This window comes from Syngnathus typhle, linkage group LG1 (genome assembly GCF_033458585.1).
Source record: "Syngnathus typhle isolate RoL2023-S1 ecotype Sweden linkage group LG1, RoL_Styp_1.0, whole genome shotgun sequence".
In the NCBI taxonomy this organism is placed as follows: Eukaryota; Metazoa; Chordata; class Actinopteri; order Syngnathiformes; family Syngnathidae; genus Syngnathus; species Syngnathus typhle.
Window position 1 is genome coordinate 2,357,636 of NC_083738.1, and position 23,870 is coordinate 2,381,505.

The window sequence follows — 23,870 nt, forward strand, 5'->3', positions numbered from 1 at the left end:
ATGGTTTAGGGCAGGGGTGTCAAACTCATTTCACATTGTGGGCCACACGCGGCCTCGGTAGATGTCAAGTGGGCCGGACTGTTAAAATTATACCATAGTCTGTTATAAATAACCAAAATATCATGTCCTTCCTTTTTTTTAGTGTAAAGAAGCACAAGAGTATTAGGAAAATGTTGAAATTTAATGAACATTTGTTTTACGTATGAAACACCTCAGATTTCCTTAGACAAATGTCTAAAATGTCTTTGGCTGTTGTGGTGTCCATCATTGGCACCAACTCAAGAAACTCTTCAGTAACAATCAATGTCTCATCAACTCCACGAATACCGTATTTTTCGGACTATAAGGCGCACCGGACTATAAGGCGCACCTTCAATGAATGGCCCATTTTAAAACTTTGTCCATATATAAGGCGCACCGGACTATAAGGCGCACCATTAATGCAATCACAATATAATAACTGAAAACAATAACAATATATCAATAATATTAATATCACACAACACTCAAAATAAACGTAAGGCTTACTTTAATAAGTACAAAACTAAACAGATAGATCAGTAAACTTCAAAAGTAAATGGTTAAAGATTAAAATAATAAATTAACAATTTTATGAAAGTGAATGAATTTTTTATTAGATGTATTACGTTAATAAGTAAATAAGAAGGGTGATATTGGTGTTTGTGACAGGCCAGGTTGCATCATGTCAGATTTTTAATCCAAATCAAATCATTCTCCATTTTATCTTTTTTATTTCTACTTCAGACGCCACAAATTACTTTATAATCACAAAATAATGATCCATAGTCTTTTTGATTCATGATTCATAGTCTTCAGTGGGCCACTTATGATTGATTTTATGACACAATGCTTCAGGCCAGTTTAAATTTAGACGCGGGCCGGAATTTGGTCCATATATAAGGCACACCAAGTGGCATTGCTGCTGTCTGCTGTGTTGGGTTTGTCTTCTCTGATCAAAACGATGTTGTCTTCTACTCTGATCAAAACAGTGTGCCCGGCCGTATGTTTGACACCTTTTCTTTTCTTTTTTTAAGTTCTCACACGCGTTCCGCGCGAGGTGTGTTCAATGACCACTCACACAGTTGGAAACCCATTAACCCTTGTTATAATCATACTGTCTTTGAGTTTCCAAAGGTTGTTACGCGGGGGGGGGGGGGGGGGGAGGGGGGATTGCGTTAGCGGGGATAAGCTCCCACTGCCTATAAAAAGCTCCCATAAGGCATGCGTCTCAAAGAGTCTCTGACAACCAAAGTCCAACTCCTGGCCTGCACGCGTGGCTTCGACTCAAAGCCCGGCAGAACTGCTTCTACTAACAGGAGAGGGGGCGAAGGCGTGTGACTGCCGCCTCAAAACCAGTTGCTTCGGGTAGATGGAGCTCATCAGCTTGGGAGGGCAATCCATCTAGGGCAGTGGTCCCCAACCACCGGGCCGCGGACCGGTACCGGTCTGTGGGTCACTTGGTACCGAGCCGCCAAGCCGCACAGAAAAAAAATATATATCGACGATCAATTACCGTTTTTTTCGGTGTATAATGCGCCCCCATGTATAATACGCACCCTAAAAATGGCATGTTGATGCTGGAAAAAAGCCTGTACCCATGTATAATACGCACCCAAATTTTTTTTTTGGTTTGTTTGTTTTTGTTTTTTTAAGTCCCAATGATCGTCACGCATGGTGTGGTGTTAACTAGGCTGGATGTATTTTTTTTTTGTTGCCGTTGATTTCTCCGACTGCCTGTAAAGGCACCACCGCGATCAGATGAAAAGAGAGGAAAGTGACGTGCGGACATGTGAAAACGGCGGCTCTGTATGGGAGAGAAGTTGAAGAGGAATAAAAACACCCTTGGAAACCAAAACTTGCCCCTCGTCGTGACTCGGAGCCGCAACAAATTTTTCGGATTTGTGTAGGGTACATTGTGACAGCAAACGAGCAGGTGATCGAGCAAGCGTCTGATACGAGAGCATCTTTTTGTTCCACGTCTTTGTCGGTCAGTCCTGTTGTTGGTTTTGTTGTACCATGATTTTCTTAAAAAAAAAAAAAAAAAAAAAACTTTAAAAAAACTTTTTTTTTTTAAAATTGGACCCATGTATAATGCGCACCCCAGATTTTAGGACAATAAATTAGCTAAATTTCGCGCATTATACACGGAAAAAAACAGTAAATTGAATTAAATTAAAAAATTAATTATTTACAAAACTTAAAAATATAAAATAAATTATGTAAGACATACTGATATACTGACACATATAGTGTCTAAGCATTAATTAAAAATTAACTACATTTACTGAATTGCTTTTACAGTACAGTAATGGCAATCTTTATTTCCATTAAGGTTGCTTGGCATTTCTTGGCACCGCCACCACTTCATTAGCCTTTGTAATATGTCTTGTCACCGTGGGATAGGGAAAACGTAATTTCGATGTCTTTGTGTGTCTCGGCATGTGAAGATGTTGACAATAAAGCAGACTTTGACTTTGCGTTATCAACACTGCTAAATAAAGTTTACTTACGAGAAAAATTGTAAATTAATCCAAGGTGTACTGTACATCCTGAGCTGTTTATAGAGAAAACAGACATTATAGCAAACACATGCGAGGTATAACTCACTGCATAGAGGTTGATATTTGTGTAGGTATCAATGCTTATGCTTGGTCGAGAGCTGCAGTCCTCTTTCAGATCCACACGACGAGAACATCGACTTTGCCTGTCCACTAGGAAGGCTGTGGGGAAAAAAGGACACTGAAAATTACATTATCAATGGAAATTACATTACCACTAAGAATGCTGTGGGAAAAAGGGACACTGGAAATCACATTACCACATAACATTTTCTGATAATAAATAAAAATTGCCTAGTTAATATACTAAATAATACTACTGCTCACAAATGAATGTACTTTTATTCTCCCTTCAAAAACACATTAAGAACATAACTAGAATTGTGTATTTTCATCTCCGTAATATTGCTAAGATTCGTCCGATTCTTTCAACTCGTGATGCAGAAATTATTATAGATGCGTTTATTACGTCGCACCTATTACGTCGCGCCTAGAGCAATTTTTGGAAGACCATTAACCTTTGTGTAATAATCAATGTGGTTTTCGCAACAAAACAAACTCAGCAATTATCAAGACAATCTATTTTCTTGCAAAATCTAGTGTTACCACACAAACGGGTGCATTTTATGGTCTCCTCAACTCTTCCTCGTTGCCATTATCCCAGTTGTGTGCTTGAGGTACATCCACGGTGGCATGTAAGACCAAAAAATAAATACGTCAAGTTTATTTATACAGCCCTAAATCACAGACAAGTCTCAAAGGGCTTCACATGTACAAAAATGGACAATTATTCGTATCATCCCCTGACCTTAAACTCCCAGGAGGGCAAAGAAAAACTAAAAAAAAAACTACTGGGGAAAATGAGGAACCTTGAGAAGACACCACAGATGGGAGGATCCCCCTTCCAGGAAGACCAGGCTGCAATGGATGCAGAGAGGGCACATACAACACATAATGTTGAACAATCCAGAGAAAAAGTGGATGTCTATTTCAGTGAAGAGCTGCAGCAAGGTGCCCTGGCAGTGTCTTCGAGGGTGGTAGTCCACCTCACATCCCTCATCCCGATTGATTGACAAGAAATCCAGACAGCAATTTTCCGTTTGGGTGTCACGTAACCGGAGAGGGCATCAGCGCGCAGGACAAGGAACACATACTCCAGCCGGATCGGCCAACACAGGTTTATTAAAAGCCATAGCATAAAAATGTCTTAAATGTTTCTACAGAGGTAGCAGTTCTGATATGTATCGGTAGGGCATTCCAAAGCTCTGGAGCCCGAATACAAAATTCTCTAGACCCTGCAGACTTCTTTTTGCCCCTCGGTGTCATTAAAAAACTAGCGTTTTACGAGTGAAGGTTACGGGACAGAGCGTAAGGCACAACTAGGTCGACGAGATACGAAGGCGCTAAGCCATGCAGGTCGTGAGACAGGTTAGTTTTACCCTACTGATAATGTGTCATCGCAATAGCGTTACAGTAGTCAAGCCGTGACGTAATAAACGCATCTATAATAATTTCCGCATCACGAGTTGAAGCAATATTACGGAGGTGAAAAAACACAACTCTAGTTATGTTCTTAATATGTTTTTGAAAGGAGAATAAAAGTTGATTAAAAACAAACATTCTCCTTGATATGAAAAATAAAAGGATATTGGCAATTTTATGTCTAAAATGATTTAATTAAATATATTAAATCAAATGATAATTTATAAAAAATTGTCGGTGTGGCCAACATTGATGTAAATAGATAGCGTTACAGTAGTCAAGCCGTGACGTAATAAACGCATCTATAATAATTTCCGCATCACGAGTTGAAGCAATATTACGGAGGTGAAAAAAAACACAATTCTAGTTATGTTCTTAATATGTTTTTGAAAGGAGAATAAAAGTTGATTAAAAACAAACATTCTCCTTGATATGAAAAATAAAAGGATATTGGCAATTTTATGTCTAAAATGATTTAATTAAATATATTAAATCAAATGATAATTTATAAAAAATTGTCGGTGTGGCCAACATTAATGTAAATAGATCAAGCTATCATCGATGTAGCTGGATCACAGGGAAGACACTTTGATACATCACTTAAATAAATGTATCGTGACACCCGAGCTTCCAAAAATATTCTGTCTGAGAATGTGCAAAGTTTATGCAAGCAAAGGAAAGATAATCTTGGTCTCAGACGAATGTTATGTTTGAGAAGCTGCAGATAGACACAACACATTGAAGTCACATGTTAGCAATTATACAGTAGGGAGAACAAGTGTTAGGGTTGATAGTTAAGTTTGATGCTATAATTATGTTGGAACGTAACCTGTAATAATTAACCAAACTTGTCCTGTCTTAGCAAAGTAGTAGAACAAAGTGCTAAGATCCTTTGAACTGATTGACCAGCTGCAGAGGAAGCAATCAAAGCTGTTCTGTTTACACAACATCGTAACCCCCCCCCTGCTCTGATTTGACCAGAGGCCAGGGGTTCACCAAACCAGTCCAATTTCACCCCACCCTGCTTCTCTCAATAAATGTGCTCTTGCAAGAATCCAAAGTCAGACTTCGTTCGAACATCGCTGTATGCACAGTGACGAACGATTTCTCCACTGCAAGTGTTCAAAAGGAATACTGTGTCCCGTGGGGTTCTTGCAAATACCGTAGTTTTCGGACTATAAATCGCACCGGAGTACAAGTCGCACCAGCCATAAAATGCCCAAAAATGTGAAAAAAAACATATATAAGTCGCTCCGGAGTATAAGTCGCATTTTGGGGGGCAATTTATTCGACAAAATCCAACACCAAGAACAGACATCAACGAGCAACAACAGGCTAAACGATACGGTATACTAACGTGACAAACACAAACGAGGAGCTGAGAACGGGCCTGACGTAACATTCAGTTATTTAAAAAAAATATATCACATAAATAACACGTTTATAAAACCATCTGTGTCACTCCAATTCATTAAATCCATCGATCAAATTTCTCGTCCTTTATGTCATCCTGGTGACAGGACATGTCCAGAGGATATGGCGCTTTAAAGTGTTAATTACTTTATTTGATTTTTTCTCTCTATTTTTCATGTTTTGAATATGTTCAAGATAAAAATATCAAAGCATGTGAAGTGATCAACTATACTAAAAATAACATGTGAAGTGGTCAACTATACTTGTAAGTGATGTGTTAATGATCAAGTAAAAATTTGTGAAAAAAAACATATATAAGTCGCTCCTGAGTATAAGTCGCCCCCCCACCCAAACTATGAAAAAAAACCGCGACTTATAGTCCGAAAATTACGGTACATTAGAGTGAGCACCACTCTAACATTTTGGTGTCGTGACCCGGATTCCAACATACCCACTGTTGACTGACGGAGGACGACGTGCTGCACTGTCGACAAGCCAGCGTCCATTAGGAGGACCTGGGAAAGAAAGACCTGGGAAGAAAATTCGCTGGGCCAGCATCTTAGTTCTGCCTTCGTCTGACAACAGTGGATTGACGGGATTCGGAAGTGCAACAAACCAGGAGACAAGTAAGTAAAAGCCCTAAAGTTAAAAGTGCACGAGATACGGCTTTAGTTTGTCCGAGCCATGAAATACAGCTTTGGTTTGTCCAAGCCATGAGATACGGCTTTGGTTTATCCGAGCTATAAGATACGGCTTTGGTTTTTCTGAGCCAAGAAACAGCTTGGGTCCAAGACCCAGTGGAAGGAACAGGTTAAGGAAAACAGAGCTTTTTTTTCTTAATTGAAGAAGGGCGTAGATTCTTTTTGTCCATTTTTCCAAGCTGTTTGCCTGAAAGTTGTGTGGTTGAGAGTGACTGGTAGAATAAATTGACTAAAAAGCAGTTCTAGCATTAATCCACGATAATAACACAGGCTAGTATTTTGTTGAAAGGTCAATTTAAACCTGCATTGAGAATCCTCAAAGGAAAAAATTTCAAAAAATTTTTGAAAAAATTAAAACTACTAAATTAAGATGGGAAATAAAAACTGTAAATCCCTGAATAAAGGGGCTCTTGAAGGAGATGAGAAGTACATGGCGAGTCGATGTCTTAATTGTATGCAATAAATGCCGAGGTGGAAGAAAAAGTATGGAGTAGAAGGAAAGTTGAAATGTGGAACATAGTGGTAGAATTTTTGGAGAAGTGTGGCTAGGAAGACAAAGGGATTGAGGAAGGAAAGAAAAGAGGGAGAATTGCAGTGTGCTAGAGTGTGGTTGGAAGCTTCACAAGAGAAAAGAGAACAAATCCAAAAGACAAAAAACAGAAAAATAAAAAGTGATGAGGCCGCCATTCAATTAAGATTTGAAAAAGATTTCAGGTTGCACAGTGGCATCCTGTCATGCTGTCGTGTTTTGTCTTGTCCTGTCCTTCGTATTATCACTTCCTGTTTTATTTTGTATATCTCATTTCAGTTCGTGGGTCCTTCCTCTGCACGTCAGTCCACTTGACCTCTCTGTTTCCCAACTACGTACACCTCTGTCGTCCGCCCTGATTGTCTGCACCTGTGTCCTCCCCCTTCCGTGTGTGTATTTAGCCTGTGTTTTCCCCTTGCCTTCTGCCAGTGCGTCTTGCTTGTCATGATCACTAGCGATCCCGTAGTCACAGAGATTCCCCCAGAAAGCCTAGATAGTAGAGACTTTTTGCCCAAGCTCTGTGTTTTGTTCGTTAGATTTTTGCCTTCGTATTTCCCTCAGTTTGAGGCGTTTTTTGTTTGCTGTTCTCAGCCTTTTTTCCCTTGTGTTGAGGCGCTTTTGTCTTTGCTTTTTTCCCTCATCCGTGGAGGAAATAAAACTCCTTTGTTTGAACTCTGGATTCGAGTCCTCTCCCTGCTGCGAGCCTGACAGCATCCCATTCAATGATGCAGCTGAGGGTGCCTATCAGCAACAGCTTAAAAATGCGCTCCTCACTGGTTTCCGCCCTGAATTAGGCATTTGGGTGAGAAAACACTTGGTGGAAGTGGACACTGCTTGTGTTACAACAACCATGCAGTGGGCCAGAGATGCTGACAAAGTGATCAAGAAAGGCAAAAGTTCTGATGTATTTCATCTAGATGATGATGATAATGATCTAGATGAAGATACAACAGTCTTCTTCCAAAGTTCCCAACGGGGCAGAGGAACAGGTAGAGGCCAACAAGGTCGCAGGCCACCATTCAAAAGAGTGTTATAGAAAAAAACAAAACCAACCAAAGGGTGGAGGAAGAAGGAGAGGAAAAGTCACATTTTCAGCATGACTAGCTTCCTTCCCCTTTGACCGCTCATGCTTCTACAGAGAATGAAATAGTAGATGTCCATACAGCATGAGACATTCTGAGCGCATTAAAAGAAAAAAAACAAACATGTTACTTTTGGTTTAGATTCATTGTCGGACTACAGAATGACAAATGACCAGACATCAAATTATGTGTGCACCCTAAAGTTAAAATTTCAAATCAAAGTCAAAGTCTGCTTTATTGTCAATCTCTTCACATGTCAAGACACACAAAGAAACCAAAATTACGCTTCCTCTATCCCACGGTGACGAGACATAGTACACGATAGACATACAAGTAAACGACACTAAATAAAAACAAGAAGGCACAAACAATAAATAATTAGAGTGATGAATAAATAATAAATAAATAACACAATAAATAAGAGGAGCAAAACGGAGCAAGTGTGCATACAGCACACAGTAAGCATAGCGCAAAAGTACAGGACGCTATGCAGAAAGGGGGAGAGAGTTCAGGATCCTAACAGCCTGGAGTATGAAGCTGTTGGTGAGTCTGGTGGTGCGGGAGCGCAGGCTCCTGTACCTCTTCCCAGAGGGCAGAAGATCGAACAAAGAGTGAGCGGGGTGACTCACATCACCCACAATCGTGGTCGCCTTGCGGTGACATGGGAGGAGTAAATGTCCTTCAAGGAGGAGAGTGAAGCACCAATAATCTTACCAGCCGTGTTCACTATGCTCTGCAGGGCCTTCATGTTGTAGTCAGTGCAGCTACCACCCCAAACAGCAATGGTGGGGGGGAGAACGGATCGGATGTGCTCCATGACAAGCCGCTCAAAGCACTTCATGATGATGGGCTTAAGTGCCACGGGGCGGTAGTCATTGAAGCAGGACGGAGCAGGTTCCTTTGGCACAGGCACGATGGCGGCAGCCTTGAAACACGACGGGACGATGGCCTGCTGCAGGGAAATGTTAAAGATGTCCGTGAAGACACCCGTCAGCTCCCCAGCGCAGTCTTTCAGCGCTCGACCTGGAATGTGGTCAGGGCCCGCCGCCTTACAGATGTTGATAGCGGCAAGCGCTTTCCTCACGCTGTCGGCAGAGAGGCACAGGGGCTGCTCGTGTGAAGGGGGAGTGGCCTTCAGCGGGCAAGTGCTGCTCTGTGCGTCGAAGCGAGCAAAGAAGCGGTTAAGATCATTTAGCAGACGGACCTCGCCTGCACAGCACTGCGGCGCGGGCTTGTAGTCTGTGATGGTCTGAATGCCCTGCCAAAGGCTCCGTGCGTCTCTGCTGTCCTTGAAGTCGGCGGTAATTTTGCAATTAGTCCTCAAGCCAGCCTCATCACCCGCTCTAAAGGCTTTGTCCCTGGCCCTCAGCAGCCTGAAGACAGCCCCTGTCAGACATGGCTTCCGGTTAGCCTGAGTGACGATGGATTTTGAGTGAGTCACATCATCAATGCACTTCGTGATGTAGGAGGAAACAGAGTCAGTATAGTTGTACTAGGTTCATCTTGTTTTTTCTTTTTCAATTAATTCTCTGGTTCTTCTATATCAAACAATTTGTTTTAGGTTTATTTACCTGACATCAGCTGATAAAGACGCGTCACAACCACATCAGTGACACTCTGATGAAGAATCCGCCGAAACATGTCAGGTAAATAAACCTAAAACAAATTGTTTGATATAGAAGAACCAGAGAATTAATTGTAAGAGTCAGTATACTCCTCAATGTCTGTCGGATCGTCGCAAGTGGCAGCCCGCCTAAACATGTCCCAGGCAGTAGTGCCAAACCAGTCACGAAGCGCATCAGACGCACCCTCAGGCCACACCCGTACCCGCTTGCGAACCGGTCTGGATGCTCTCACCATTTGTCTGTATGTGGGCAAAAGCATAACAGTGATATGGTCAGAAAGTCCAAGGTGGGGGAGGGGGGCGGCTTTGAAAGCTCCTTTATGCGAAGAGTAGACCAGGTCCAGGAAGCTGTTGCCACGTGTCGGAAAATTAACATGCTGGTGAAGCCTCGGAAAAACAGACTTCAGGTTAGCATAATTAAAATCCCCAGGGAAGATGGTGAGACCGTCAGGGTGCGCCGCCTGTTGTTCACTGACAGCCTGGTACAGTTCACTAAGAGCCGCGATCCTGTCGTCTTCGACGTTGGAAGGCGGGATGTATACCGCGACTAGCAGAATCGCGGTAAATTCCCTTGGCAGATAAAAAGGACGGCACTTAATGATCACAAACTCCACCAGTGGCGAGCAGTGCTTGCATACCACTACAGAGTCCCGGCACCATTCGTCACAGATGTAGACGCATATTCCACCTCCTCGAGATTTTTCCCCTTGAACAATGGCCCGGTCCGCCCGATAGCACGCTAGCCGCTCCAGATGTACAGCAGAGTCCGGAATGTTGACGGTCAACCAAGTCTCAGTGAACACGAGCACACAGCAGTTACGCACTGTCCGGTTTGTAGATCTCAGCAGGCGAATGTAATCCATTTTGTTGTCCAGCGATCAAACATTCGCCAGAAGAATGGAAGGCACGGCCGGGCGAGCTGGGTTGGCCGCCAGCCCCTCTTCAGCCTCCTCGCACACCGCTTCCGACGCTTCCCAATAGCAGGCGAGTCCGACGACGCTTCAGGACGGAGCATTCCGAGCTCCTTTAATGTCCCCGCATCAAAGTCCATAACGCCACAAAACTCGCTTTCGCCGATGTCGAGCAGAACCTGTCTGCTGTACTTGTAGCACGACTCAGTACGACGAGACGAACACATAAAACTGCTGGAGAAACACTCATTAAACGAACAAAACACCGTTCGGGCGGGACAGAGAGAGGTCGCTGCGTATGCACCCGCCGCCATCTTGAATATGGTAAAGCAATGCAAATTGCTTCTAAAAGATAAATAAAGAATTTAATGTGCTGTCCTCGCGTGTGTGGGCGGGAACCGGCTTCATGATTGACTGCAGGAAATGGCCAGCTTGTGACGAATAATTGGTGCCAGGCCCCCACTCCTCGCGTGCGAGAGCTGTGCATGTGTGTGCCTATGTGTTAAAAAGATGAAATTGGCTAAACCTTTAGTGCAAAGAAATTTGCACCGTAAAACAGAAACAATTTTGAAAAATAAAAAAAGAGAGGAAAAGAAAAAATCTGTTTGTTGGCAGAAACTGATCCACACTAGTGCACATTAGTGTCGAGCCCTCATGAGAAATTGGGAAAAAAAAGATAGAACATGCTTTCAGGAATTGGATGAAGCAAAATTGTGAATTTAAGACATTGCAATGGTACATTTAAGAGGAATAATTGATTGGTTGTGTTATACGATTATACAAATTTCTTTATGTGAGTTAAACCCAAGACATTATGTTGGTTACATTTAAAAACAAAGAAGAATTCTGATTAGTTTGCCAGTAGTTTTTTTGTGTTGTTTATTTTGGATTGGTGGATTGTTCTATCAGGAACCTTAGGAAAAAAATAGGATAAAGAATGTGAGTTGAGTATGATATAAGAATGTTGTGTGAAGAGCTTGAAAAGAGTGAGACCAATATGTGATGGAAAGTCTCTTTTTTGGAGACTGAGTGTGAGATGCAAATGAGCAAGGATGAATGATTGCCTGAATGAAAGGAAAATACAGGTTGAATGGTTGAAGTTGTTGGAGACTACTATGGAAAATTAGTAGAACACCTTAACTAGAGAAAAAAAACTGGAGAACCAGTAACACGTTCAGAAGATTTGTGAACTGGGAAACTGAGTAGCGTTTTGGAAAGCAAGTCAAATTAAATGATGATAGAATCATATGTAGTAAGGAACACATCCTCCCAAAAGGTTTGTCAAGGTGTCAAGGCATGGGCGTCGCCAAGCCTCAGAAGGAGGGAGGGAGTAGGACAGATAGTGAAAGATAGTAATAATACAACACTTTACTACATATACATTCTCTAATACATATGGAGTTAAACCATGAAGTTATTTTTTTTTCTCAAACTTTTGCTGTAAACAATTGGAAAATGATTGAAAAGTGACTAAAGAAGCTACGTATGAGGAAGTGGTGTAGCTGTTAAGGGCACGCGCTTATGCATTTCCCTGGCTAATCAACATTTATTTAACTGATAAGGAGGTGGGCAAAGGAACCATTTGCTACAGGACTTAAAGTCCATTCCCCCAGTAACCAAGATCAGAGAATCGTCTTTAAAACAGGAGGCAATAAATGGGATAGCCCCTATGATAAATGGTCTTTGGTCAGGAGGAATCATTAGGAAGTGCTCAGACTCTCCTTGCAAACACTCCTATTTGCCCAGTTCGAAAGGGCAATAAAATTGATTGGTGAATGATACAAGATTTACAAAAAGCAGACGAAGAACAGTCCTTGGCAGATAGTATGATCAGAGCACTCAAACTAAAAGATGTAACAAATGCAAATTTACTGGCGCTTTATCTTTCTTCCTCTCAGGCTGACAACTCCATCATGCCAGGAGACTGGGTCTACATCAAAGTCATCAAAAGAACTGGGCCAGCCATTGTGGGAGGGACAATTCCAAGTCTTGCTGACTACCCCCACTGCACTGAACCTTGCTGGAAGACCCAGCTGGATTCACCTCAGCCACAGCAAGTTACAGAGAGTGTTGGACCCCATTTTTGGAGTGGTGGGGAAGTCTGACTACAAAGGGGCCTCATCGTTTAGTGTGGGGCATCTCAATGTTGGTGAAGAATTCAACGATCCCCACACTGACAGGCAATAGAATATACCGGTGTCTTTGCCAACCGAGCAGCAAGGGGGACTCCACATGCCAGGTGGATCATCTGCTGCGTTGTGGTTGAAGCGTACTATGGCAGGGGTGGGCAAACTACGGCCCGCGGGGCACATCTGGCCCACGGGACCGTTCAATCCGGCCCGCCAACCCTGAATAAATTGTACTAAACATTTTTTTGGGTCATTTTGCCTGCAATGACTGCGTTTCCCCAGTAAATGAGGAACCGCTCCCCTGCGCATTTACTACCGGAAGCCGTGTCAGAAAGCTCGGTGCACACTCACAAGTGCGTGTACGTACTCAGTAGTACGGACATGGCGCACTCGCGCTCTATTTGTATCAGTCCCGAATTTAGAGCGTGGGCTGTAACGACAGCATTCTTGTAATTCGCGCGCTGAGCTTTCAGTTACAGTTTTACGCTAAAGCCACCCACAAACCTTCCCCTGGAATCCTTCTATTAAAATGAGTCGCCCAAGGAAAAGCAAGGTGGACACAGTGCCGAGTGTTTAAAAAAGAGTGGCCAATTTGGCTCGACGTACGCGACATGACTTTCAGCCACATGAACGTCAACATCAACCCGTCACAGATCGAGGTACACCTCGGATCTCTCCTAAGAATTGCCACAACAAATTTTACTCCGGACTATGACGCACTAGCAAAAAAGGGAGACCAACAACACTGTTCCCACTGAAAATTAAGGGGAGGCTCTCAAGTTTGAATGGAAGAAAAAGAAAAGAAACCATTGCTTTTAGAGAATGTAGTCAACCATCCTCAAGAGATAAAAAGTGATGAGACCACCATTCAATTAAGGTTTGGAAAAGAATTCTGGGTGCCCAGTGGCATCCCATTTGATGATGATAATGATCTAAATGAAGATGCAACGATCTTCTTCCGAAGCTCCCAAAAGGGCAGAGGAGGAGTAAAAGACCAACAAGGCCGCAGGCCGCCATTCAATTCAAACTCCAGCTCAAATTTGGACTGTTGGAACTGTGGGAAACGGGGCCACTTGGCGAGAGTGTGTCGTCGTGTAAAACAATACCAATCAAAGGGTGGAGGAGGAGGCAGAGGAAAAGCCAAATTTTCAACATGTCAAGCTTCCCCCCCCCCTTTTTTTGACCGCTCATGCTAATACAGAGACATTGTATGCTACATTTATTAGAAATTATTGATTGGTTGTGTTGTAAGATTATACGATCTTCTATATGCAAGCTGAATCTGAGAGGTTGAGTTCTTTAAATTTGAAAACAAAGAAAAAACTTAATTTAATTAATTTGCCAGCCGTTTTTATTGTATTGAGTTTTTTTTGGCATTAGTGGATTGTTCTATCAGGAACCTTGAATTGAAAATGGTATGTGAATGTTGTGTGGAGTGCTTGGATGAATTGGGACCAATGTGATGGAAAGACTCCTTTTTGGAGACTGTGTGTGAGATGCAAATGAGCATTGATGACTGAATGCCCGACTGAAGGGAAAATACAGGTTGAATGGTTGAAGTTGTTGGAGACTGCTATGGGCAAGTAGTTGAGCGACTTTGAAGGAAGAATTATTTTGAGTAAGTTAGATGCTAGGAAGGGAAATAAAAAACCCGAGCAAATACAAACGAAAGAAAAATAAAGGTTGCTTTTGACAAGAGTTGCAAAGAACAGACGAAGAACAGTCCTTGACCCGGCATTTGCGTTTGGCGGTCGTTGATGTGGTTCCCAGACCTGTGTCTTGTGGTTTGTCATTTGTAACGTTTGGCTGTTGTGATCCTCCCAAACAGACATAAGTGATTTGTGCTTTTGTTGTATGTTGTAATTGGTTAGTGGGAGGACTGCTGGAGCTTGCTCCTTCGGTGTCTCACCTGTGCCTTCCTGCCTTCCATTGTCTCCACTTAGACTGGACTGTGGAGGGGGGAGTGTGGTATTGTGGTGTGAAAAGGGTGTAGGAGCCGGCTCCTGTGGTGATTGATATTGTAATTTGATTGTGGGGGAGACTGATGTAGGTGTGGGGCTCTGGACTCTGCGGGTAGCTGTTTGCTGGGTTGCCGCGAGTGGGGGACGGCGCCATTGATTGTCCCAGTACTGGCCAGGCTGGGATAAATCAGTATGAAAATGCCGGGCCCCCCCCTCTTGCTTCCCTTGCTGTGGCTACGCGCGGAGTAGGGTCGTACCCACTCCAGGGGTGTGCTGAGTGCGTGGTGGCAAGTGATGTTGAAGCAGGGTGATGCCTAGGGAAGGTGTGACAATAGTTGCACGAAGAATAAAAGGCACTGAGGAAAGAAAAAAGAAAAAGAAAAAGTATAACCAACACGTCAAAATAGAGGATGACGTCTGCGCAGCGTTGTTTGTTGGTGTTGTTTGTGAGCTCTGTCTCTGCTGTTTTTGTATTGTCTGTGTGTTGTGTTGTGTTAAAAGAATGAAATTCACTAATATAGGTGCAATAAATAATTTATTTATCTGTAGTCTATCTGATTTGCACCGCAAAACAAAACCGATTTTGTTAAGATAGGAAAAAAAAAAAAAAAAAGCGAGCAATTTGTTTATGGGCAGTAACTGGTCCACGCTCCTTTAGTGCCTAGCCTTGGTTAGACAAAATTTGAGAGATGGAAAGAACTTGCTTTCTGGAATTAGATGATGTACAATTATGAAATACCGACATTTCGAAGCTAGATTTAAAATCTGAGAATAAGAGAGCGATTAAGTTAGTTAAAGTTATGAAACTGCAACAGTTAGCTATTATATTATTTTACCAGCAGTTATTTTTTTAATTTTTTTTATTTCTTTTATTCGATTGGTGGATTGGGTTGTTACGTTGAGAGAGGAAAGGAAACGATACAAATGGGCAGCTGTATTGAGCCATGGGGTTGTCACGTGCCGTTGACACCTGGCTCAACAGGGGGGATGGAAGGGCAGTTCATCAGCTTTATACAACATATGAATTTGATTCATAGTCAAAACGCTTATAAAAAAAATTTTTGTAGAGCTTGTTTAACATGTGCTTAACACGATCCACAGGGTTATAATGCCTGGTCATAATAGATGCATTCTAAAAATGGATTGAATTGGCTTCAAAATAAACACTGAAGGCTTTAACAGTGGCAAAAACGTTATGTAAAGAAATAATAGTTTGTCAACAACTGCTGTAGATGTTAAAGAATGGAATCAATATCTCGAAAATGAATGTGGATAGTTTGTTTACAGATTGTGAAAATGTGCGACAAAGTGTTCTATATAATATCCGTTGAATGGAAGAAAAAGAAAAGAAACCATTGCTTTTAGAGAATGTAGTCAACCAAAATTATATATGTACCGACATGCCAAGATCTGGGAAAAAGCTGGAAAAAATAAAAACATAATGTCTTTAAATTTGAGAGGCGACGATGATCTGACTGAAATTGATGCAATTCAAATCCCCAGAGGAGTTCCTGATTAATAAGAATTAATTGACCAAATTGAAGCGGGATGGGAGTCCTCCATTTGCTGCTGGTGGACGATGAACAAGAACGTTGACAGGATAAATTACATCCATTGCAACATGCAGAAATTGGGCAAACGGACACAAGCGGGACTTGAGGCAGTGCACGAACAGCTAGCCATGCCTTCCCTAATGTCAATCCAGAACCGCAATGCTCTTGTTATGTTGTTGTCTGGGAAAGGAAGGGTCTGCGCAATGTTCAGGGAACAATGCTGCACCTTCATCCAGAAGGACACCGCCCCTGATGGGAGCCTGACGAAGATGATTGCAAACTTGCAATCCCTCAACACGAGGATGAAAGAGCACAACAAGTGGATGACTGCTTTTGGGAAGTATAAAGCCCTTGTGTCCTCAATTACTGCTATACTCACCTTGTGTGGATGTTGTTGTATTCCATGTCTCCGTGCTCTGTTTAATCGTCTTATCACTACAGCAATCTCGCCCATGGACGACGAGATGGCCCGGGTATGCCTAATGTCTGAACAGCAACATGTTGATGATAACGATGATGATGATGCAATTTTTGCACTTGAGTTTACAGACTTCTTCCCAGATCTGTGTGTTTCCGAATAATGATGTCGCAACATTTATCCTCTTTGGTGGAAATATTTGTGCGCATACTTGTGATAAACAGGGGGGAAATGTTGGAATAATTTAAGTGAGGCCTTGGCCTGCCAGACCTGTAGGCCTTGTCTTTACGAGTTTATGCAGAGCTTATTTGCATAGGCGAAATGTTCTTATTTGGTTGGAAGAAACTTTATTCCTTTTAGTTAACTGTAGGTTTGGTTCATAGATTGTTGTTGATCAGACCTGTTTTTCTTTGTTAAGTGTTAAACACAGTTTGAAGTACCGTTTTTTTCCGTGTATAGTGCGCCACCATGTATAGTACGCACCCCTAAAAATGGCATGCTGATGCTGGAAAAAAGCTTGTACCCATGTATAATACGCACCCAATTTTTATGAATTTTTTTAAAAAAAAAATTTTTTTTTTTTTTTTTTTTTTAAGTCCCAATGATCGTCACACACGCAGGGAGGCAATGGGTCCCATTTTTATAGTCTTTGGTATGGTCTTAACTAGGCTGGATGTAATTTTTTTTGTTGGCGTTGATTTCTCCGACTGCCCGTAAACGCACCACCGCGCACGGGAAAGAGGCGGCTCTGTATGGGAGAGACGTTGAAGAGTAATAAAAACACCCTTGGAAACCAAAACTTGCCCCTCGTCGTGACTCGGAGCCGCAACAAATGTTTCGGATTTGTGTAGGGTACATTGTGACAGACAGCAAACGAGCAGGTGATCGAGCAAGCCTTGTCTGATACGAGAGCATTGCGGTCGCATGGAGCGTGTTTGAAGTGAACAGCAGAGAAGAAAGGAACAAGGCAAAGTGTTGTGAAATAAAATGCACAGAACGGATGCGCAAGACACGTCAGCTATATAAAGAGCGAGAGTTGTTTTCTTCCTATTAGTTTCAATTCACAGTTTAATTAGCAGTTTCAATCAGCAAATAACAAAATGCGTATTACAGGTAATATTTTATTTCACAACACTTTGCCTTGTACCTTTGGTCTCTGCTGTTCATCCTAAAACACAAAGGCGCTCTTTAAGCAATGCGACAGTGAGCGCCCGGCGCGCTGCGGTTGCCCGACCGCACCAAATTAAGCTCCCTGCGCAGTGCGCACTGAGGTCCACTTAAATTTTAGAAAGTACATCAGGACTTTAAAAATATCTTCTAAATTTCAGCGACGGCTCTGTCTGACGGCTCGGTCGGCGGCGCGCTACGGTTGAGCGTTCTCTGTCGCGCTCTCTTTCTCTCGCTCTCTCTCGCTCTCTCTCGCTCTCTCTCACTCTCGCACACGCAAACCGGATATCATACGGAGGCCGCCATTACAGATGCGCAGACAGATGCGCAAGACACGTCAACTATATAAAGAGCGAGAGTTCAGTTCTCTACCTAAATCCGTATTACAGGTAATATTTATTTCACAACACTTTGCCTTGTTCCTTTCTTCTCTGCTGTTCACTTCAAACACGCTCCATGCGACCGCAATGCTCTCGTATCAGACAAGGCTTGCTCGATCACCTGCTCGTTTGCTGTCTCACAATGTACCCTACACAAATCCGAAACATTTGTTGCGCCTCCGAGTCACGACGAGGGGCAAGTTTTGGTTTCCAAGGGTGTTTTTATTCCTCTTCAACGTCTCTGCCATACAGAGCCGCCTCTTTCCCGTGCGCGGTGGTGCGTTTACGGGCAGTCGGAGAAATCAACGCCAACAAAAAAAATTACATCCAGCCTAGTTAAGACCATACCAAAGACTATAAAAATGGGACCCATTGCCTCCCTGCGTGTGTGACGATCATTGGGACTTAAAAAAAAAAAAAAAAAAAAAAATTAAAAAAAAAAATTTTTTTTTTTTTTTTTGTACCCATGTATAATGCGCACCCCAGATTTTAGGACAATAAATTAGTTAAATTTTGCGCACTATACACGGAAAAAAACGGTAGTTGCGTACAAGTTATCCTATATTTACTCAATGTTTGTTTAAGGAACTGCATACCTTACATTTACTTAACATTTGTTTTAGTGTTTAGGACGAGTTACTTATTGTTATTGTGTATTAATTTACTAAGTAGATAAAGTCTAGCCAAGGTCTAGTTGCATTGTTCCACAGGAAAGTGGCAATTGAAGTTATCTGATCTCACTCGCGGACAACTCGGCCAACAACTGGAGGAGAACAGATGGACAAACTCAGCGGGGGTCACGGGCCGACAATGAAGTGCTAGTTCACACCACACTACATTCCTTAGCTAATCAACGTTGCTACAGACACAATCTTCCCTCCCTTTGGTGTAGCAACGCCTCTGTAACCAGGGCAACCAAAACAGTGATGAGAGGAGCAGAAGAAACATCTCAAATGACTAATGCAAAGGTTGCAGAAAAGGTGCTGTTTTTTGCTGTTTTCCGGACGTGCTGCTGTCCTTTCGGTGGCGGATCCAGGTCCAGATCACCCCAACGTTCCCAAGAAGGAGGGGGACGGAGCCTGCGTCGACTGGACCCTATAAATTGGTGGAGCGCATCTCACGTGCCGTCCGGCTGGCCGGCAAAGGAGGATCGTGGTATCATCTGTCCCAGTGCGCCCCAGTGAAGGGTTCCTGCAAGGAACCAGACCAGCCATCGACAGTCCCCGCCCCGGTTCATACAGAGGCAGAATAATCCTCTTCCCCCTTGGTGGCCAGGTAGTCCACCCTGAGCCACTGAAGACAACTACCACGCAGCAGACATTCCCAAATTCTCCCCGGACGGAGCAGATCTGCGAAGGGGGTGAGAATCGTGCTCACCCTCCACCAGTGGGCGTGCCAAGCCCCCAACGGCTGAACAATCACGAGCAGTTTTTTATCTTGATTGATAACAGTCTGGTCGCCTAAGGCAGAGGGACCGTGTAACTCTTTTCCTGCACATAATCTGGCCGCAGGTTTTTTGAGTTGCACATACTTTGGACTGGAGTATTGAGGAAAAACCTCATCTTCACTGGAAGTTATTGCTTTCATTGTATTTTCTTACTTATGTTTGATTGATCGAGGTTGACATAATCATATGATAAAACAGGAGGGAGATGTTAGGGTTTGCAGAATATCTTCATCGTATGATTATGTTGGAATGTAACCTGTAATAATTTAACTAGTTTGTCCTGTCTAGACAAAATTAGTTTACCAAAGTGTTAAGATCATTTCAACTTATTGACTAGCTGCAGAGGAAGCAATCAAAGTTGCTTTGTTTACAGAACGTCGTAAAAGGTCCCCTGCTATGCTTTGATCAGCAGGGGACCCGTCTTCACCCAACCTGTGTGTTCCCAAACCCCCACTTTCAACCCCACTTTGTTTCTCTCAATAAATAAGCGCCTGACGAGGCCTGAGTCAGACTTCATTCGACCATCGCTGAGAGCACAGCGACGAGTGAACTCTCCACCCGCAGGTGTCTAAAACGACTAACTTGTCTCCAGTGTGGTCCTTGCAAAATAAGTTAGAGTGAGCACCACCCTAACAATAACAGTGTTGTATTTTATGAGAATCACTGATGGCAGCTTTTTAGTGAATTTCTTTTTTTTTTAATGCTGTTAATAAATGCATTTGTTTTCAAAAAACTTGTTTGGAATATCCATGCTAAAGGCCAAAATCTTTTATGCAATGACCTTTACAGGTCGCTTATATAACTTCACACAAACACTACGTCCATCTGCTCCTGGTTCGGCCCTCCGGTCAAAATTTAGAACCCAGTTCGGCCCGCGAGTCAAAATGTTTGCCTATCCCTGGTCTATGGGCTCATCTGAATAGACCGATTGACAATGTCAACCGAGGAAAAAGATGGTCACATGATGAGAACTTTGAGGACTGGTCATGGGACCCCAGAAACGCATACGAAACCAACACTTGGTACCAGTATGTAAAGTTCACTGTGAGATCCCACATACAGGAGGGGTGCTGTGTGTATTCCAAACTCCCCCCTTCCTCCACGCAAGTTCATCTGGAGGCCAGAACAATGACTGTCACTGAAGCGAAATGCATGACTTCTATGGGAAGAGATGGATATCAACACCGTGCTGTCACAGTCAGTGATGCTACCCCTACTGCCCTGGACTCACAGAAAAAGTACCTGTGATTGAACTCTTTTGGATTAATCTCAATCTGATTGTGGAAGGACGAAAGATGCCACAAGTGGCCTAAACAAAAAAAGCTACATGGAATGGACTACACGTGTTTCATCCAAGAGAATGAAACCCACGAACGCATTAACGACTGCTCTCCAGGAGGAAACTGGATGGGAGCTTTGGACATCACCGCTGAGTGCCAGGATAGGAGAGCCATTTCAAGTGGTCAGGGTTCTCCTACCAACATGGCGGCACCATCGAACGGGACCTACTTCATTCAGAATAGCTGGTGGCTTTGTGGTCACAAGAGTGTGGGTAACAGACCACACCTGAAGATACAGCATCATCAGACGACAACGGCACACAACTCTTTTGGACTTTGACGCAGGGCTGTTGCAACCTTTGAACCACATTACTCCATCTGGGGTGCGAATGTCCCTGACAGCCACAGAGTGTGGTCCGTCGGAGACAAAGTCGTTTATGCGCTTTTTCCTTGGATCGGAGTTGGAAAATAATCACTCTTCATAGAGACACAGCAATATTTTCAATCTTTTATGACTTTCTTGCTGATGGACAAAACAGAGAGATCCAGGCTATTGGTCTTGCAAGACAGGATGGTTCTGGACATGATGACTGCAGCACAAGGTGGTGTGTGCCACATTATTGGGACTTCCTGTTGCACATACATTCCAGGAGTTAATGACACTCTCATCAACGACGCCATGAACTCCCTGAAGAATTTACAGCAGGCCATGTCGGAGGTCAGAATCCCACATCAATGGGATTTTCATGGCTATTCTCTGGCGCCTGGTGGCAACTGCTGTTGAAAATTGTGACTCCTATGCTTGTTGTGCTGGTATAGTTGTGCTCATTTACGACCTGTTATGACGTCATGATGGCGCCGCGGATGGCCTCCACGGTGAGTCACTCTGTTTCTTTGTCTTATTTTGTGTTTTCTGTGTCCTCTGCTGTCTATCCCGGTTCACTTTTACCAGAGAAGCGCTGTTAAACATCGGACAGTCCTCTTCTGGTATTTTCTCTCCTGTTCTCTCTGATTCAGACTGTTTGTCGGTGATTTTAGCCGGAGCGACGGTGCTATACAAGCTAGCGCGACGACGACGACGCGGAAAACGAGCCGGAGCCCTCGTAAAGCTGAGGCAGAGAGGGTTCCGTTCTGCGCTACCGTCAATTCATCTGGCGAATGTCCGCTCCCTGGCAAACAAGATGGACGAACTGCTGCTCCTCATTTCAAGGAACACGGACTTCAGCAGATCCACCACGCTGCGCTTTGTTGAAACGTGGCTTAGCGGACGCACCCCCCACCACGCCGTGGAGTTAGCTGGGTTTCAGCTAATGCGTGCAGATCGCAGCGCGGAGCTCTCCGGAAAATCAAAGGGAGGTGGTCTCTGTTTCTACATTAATGAACGTTGGTGTACTGATGTCACGGTGTTGAAAGAGTTTTGCAGCCCTCTCCTAGAAACAATTTTCATAAACTGCCGGCCGCTCTATTCGCCACGGGAGTTCTCCTCGATCGCCATGGCGGCTGTTTACATTCCACCACACGCATGTGCGAGTGAAGCCACGCAGATGCTGGCTGACCAGGTGACAGACATGGAGAAACTTCTACCAAAATCACTAATCATTGTTCTTAACGGGGCGAACCTCGCACACTAAGTCCCCAGATACAGACAGCACATAACGTGTCCCACCAGAGGGGCAAAGACACTGGACCACTGCTACACCGTAATTAAGGATGCAACGACAAACCTTGGTTTACACCGAACCTCAGGAGACTGCGCAAAGTCAAGAAGGAGACCTACAGGAGCGGTGACCGCGACGGGTTCAAGCAAACCAGAAACACACTGAACCGAGAGGTCAGGAAAGCCAGGAGGTGTTACGGGGAGAACCTGAAGAGACACCTCTCTGCCAATCCTGATCTTTCAACGGTGTGGAAAGGTCTGCAGAGCATCACGGGCTACAAGAAGATCACGGGCTGTAGAGAGCCTTAGGCTTGCTAACCAGCTAAACAGGTTCTACTGCAGGTTTGATCGGTCCTCCCACACAACGGAACTTCCTGCAGCACAATCTACATACTCACCTCTCCCCACAACTGCTCTGTCCACACCTCTATCAACGTTGTCACCCACGCTCTCTCTTGCAGAGGCCGCGCCCGCACTCCAGATCCGCGAGGAGGAAGTGCGCCAGATGTTCCGGAGACAAAATACCAGGAAGGCACCGGGCCCAGACGGCGTGTCACCTTCCTGCTTGAAAGTCTGCGCTGAGCAGCTGGCGCCCACCTTTGCACGGATCTTCAACCGTTCTCTGGAACTGTGTGAGGTGCCCTCGTGCTTCAAGAGCTCCACCATTGTTCCAGTGGCCAAGAAGCCCGCCATCACAGGTTTGAATGACTATAGACCTGTCGCACTGACATCTGTGGTCACGAAATCTTTCGAGAGGTTAGTGCTGAACCACCTGAAGGATGTAACGGGCCCCCTGCTTGACCCCCTCCAGTTTGCCTACCGGGCAAACAGGTCGGTGGATGATGCGGTCAACATGGGACTGCACTACATCCTGCACCACCTGGACACCCCAGGAACGTACGCCAGGATCCTGTTCGTGGACTTCAGCTCGGCGTTCAACACCATCGCTCCTGACATCCTCCAACAGAAGCTCATCCAGCTTGCAGTGCCTGCCTCCACCTGTCAGTGGATCACCAGCTTCCTGACCAACAGGAGACAGCGTGTGAGGCTGGGGGGCATCACATCTGACACCCGGACCACCAATACTGGAGCCCCTCAGGGTTACGTCCTCTCCCCACTGCTCTTCTCTCTCTACACCAACGATTTCTCCTCAGGTGACTCTCCTGTGAAGCTCCTGAAGTATGCAGACGACACCACTCTCATCGGACTGATCCAGGACGGTGATGAGACTGCGTACAGACAGGAGGTGGAGCGGCTGGTCCATTGGTGCAGCCAAAACCACCTGGAGCTGAACCTTCTCAAGACCGTGGAGCTGACAGTGGACTTCAGGCGTGACCCTTCACCACTTTTACCCCTCACTATCCGCAGTAATACTATTCTTTCCACAGACACCTTCAAATTCCTGGGAACCACAATCTCTCGGGACCTGAAATGGACTGGCCACATCAGGGGTCTCAAACTCCAGTCCTCGGGGGCCGCATTCCTACATGTTTTCCAAGTTTCCCTCGTTAAACACACCTGATTCAATTATCAGGCTCCTGCAGAATGTGAGGATGA

The 23,870-nt window shown here is 44.1% G+C and overlaps 1 protein-coding gene across 24 annotated transcripts in view; it reads right to left on the reverse strand.

Annotated features, from left to right (window-relative positions):
• The window catches only part of tctn1 (tectonic family member 1), a 196,855-nt gene that overhangs the window by 109,207 nt on the left and 63,778 nt on the right, over positions 1-23,870 (reverse strand). For 14 of the 24 annotated variants that reach the window (XR_009715187.1, XM_061285497.1, XM_061285411.1 and 11 more), the window contains one exon: positions 2,532-2,741. Coding sequence is in view for 22 of the 24 variants with exons in the window: in XM_061285497.1 (XP_061141481.1) it covers positions 2,532-2,741 (210 nt within the window). In the remaining 2 variants the exon portion in view is untranslated. Of the gene's footprint in view, positions 1-2,531; positions 2,742-8,396; positions 9,173-23,870 lie in introns of those variants that run through there. The other 10 variants (XR_009715205.1, XM_061285535.1, XM_061285545.1 and 7 more) reach the window with 2 other exon arrangements.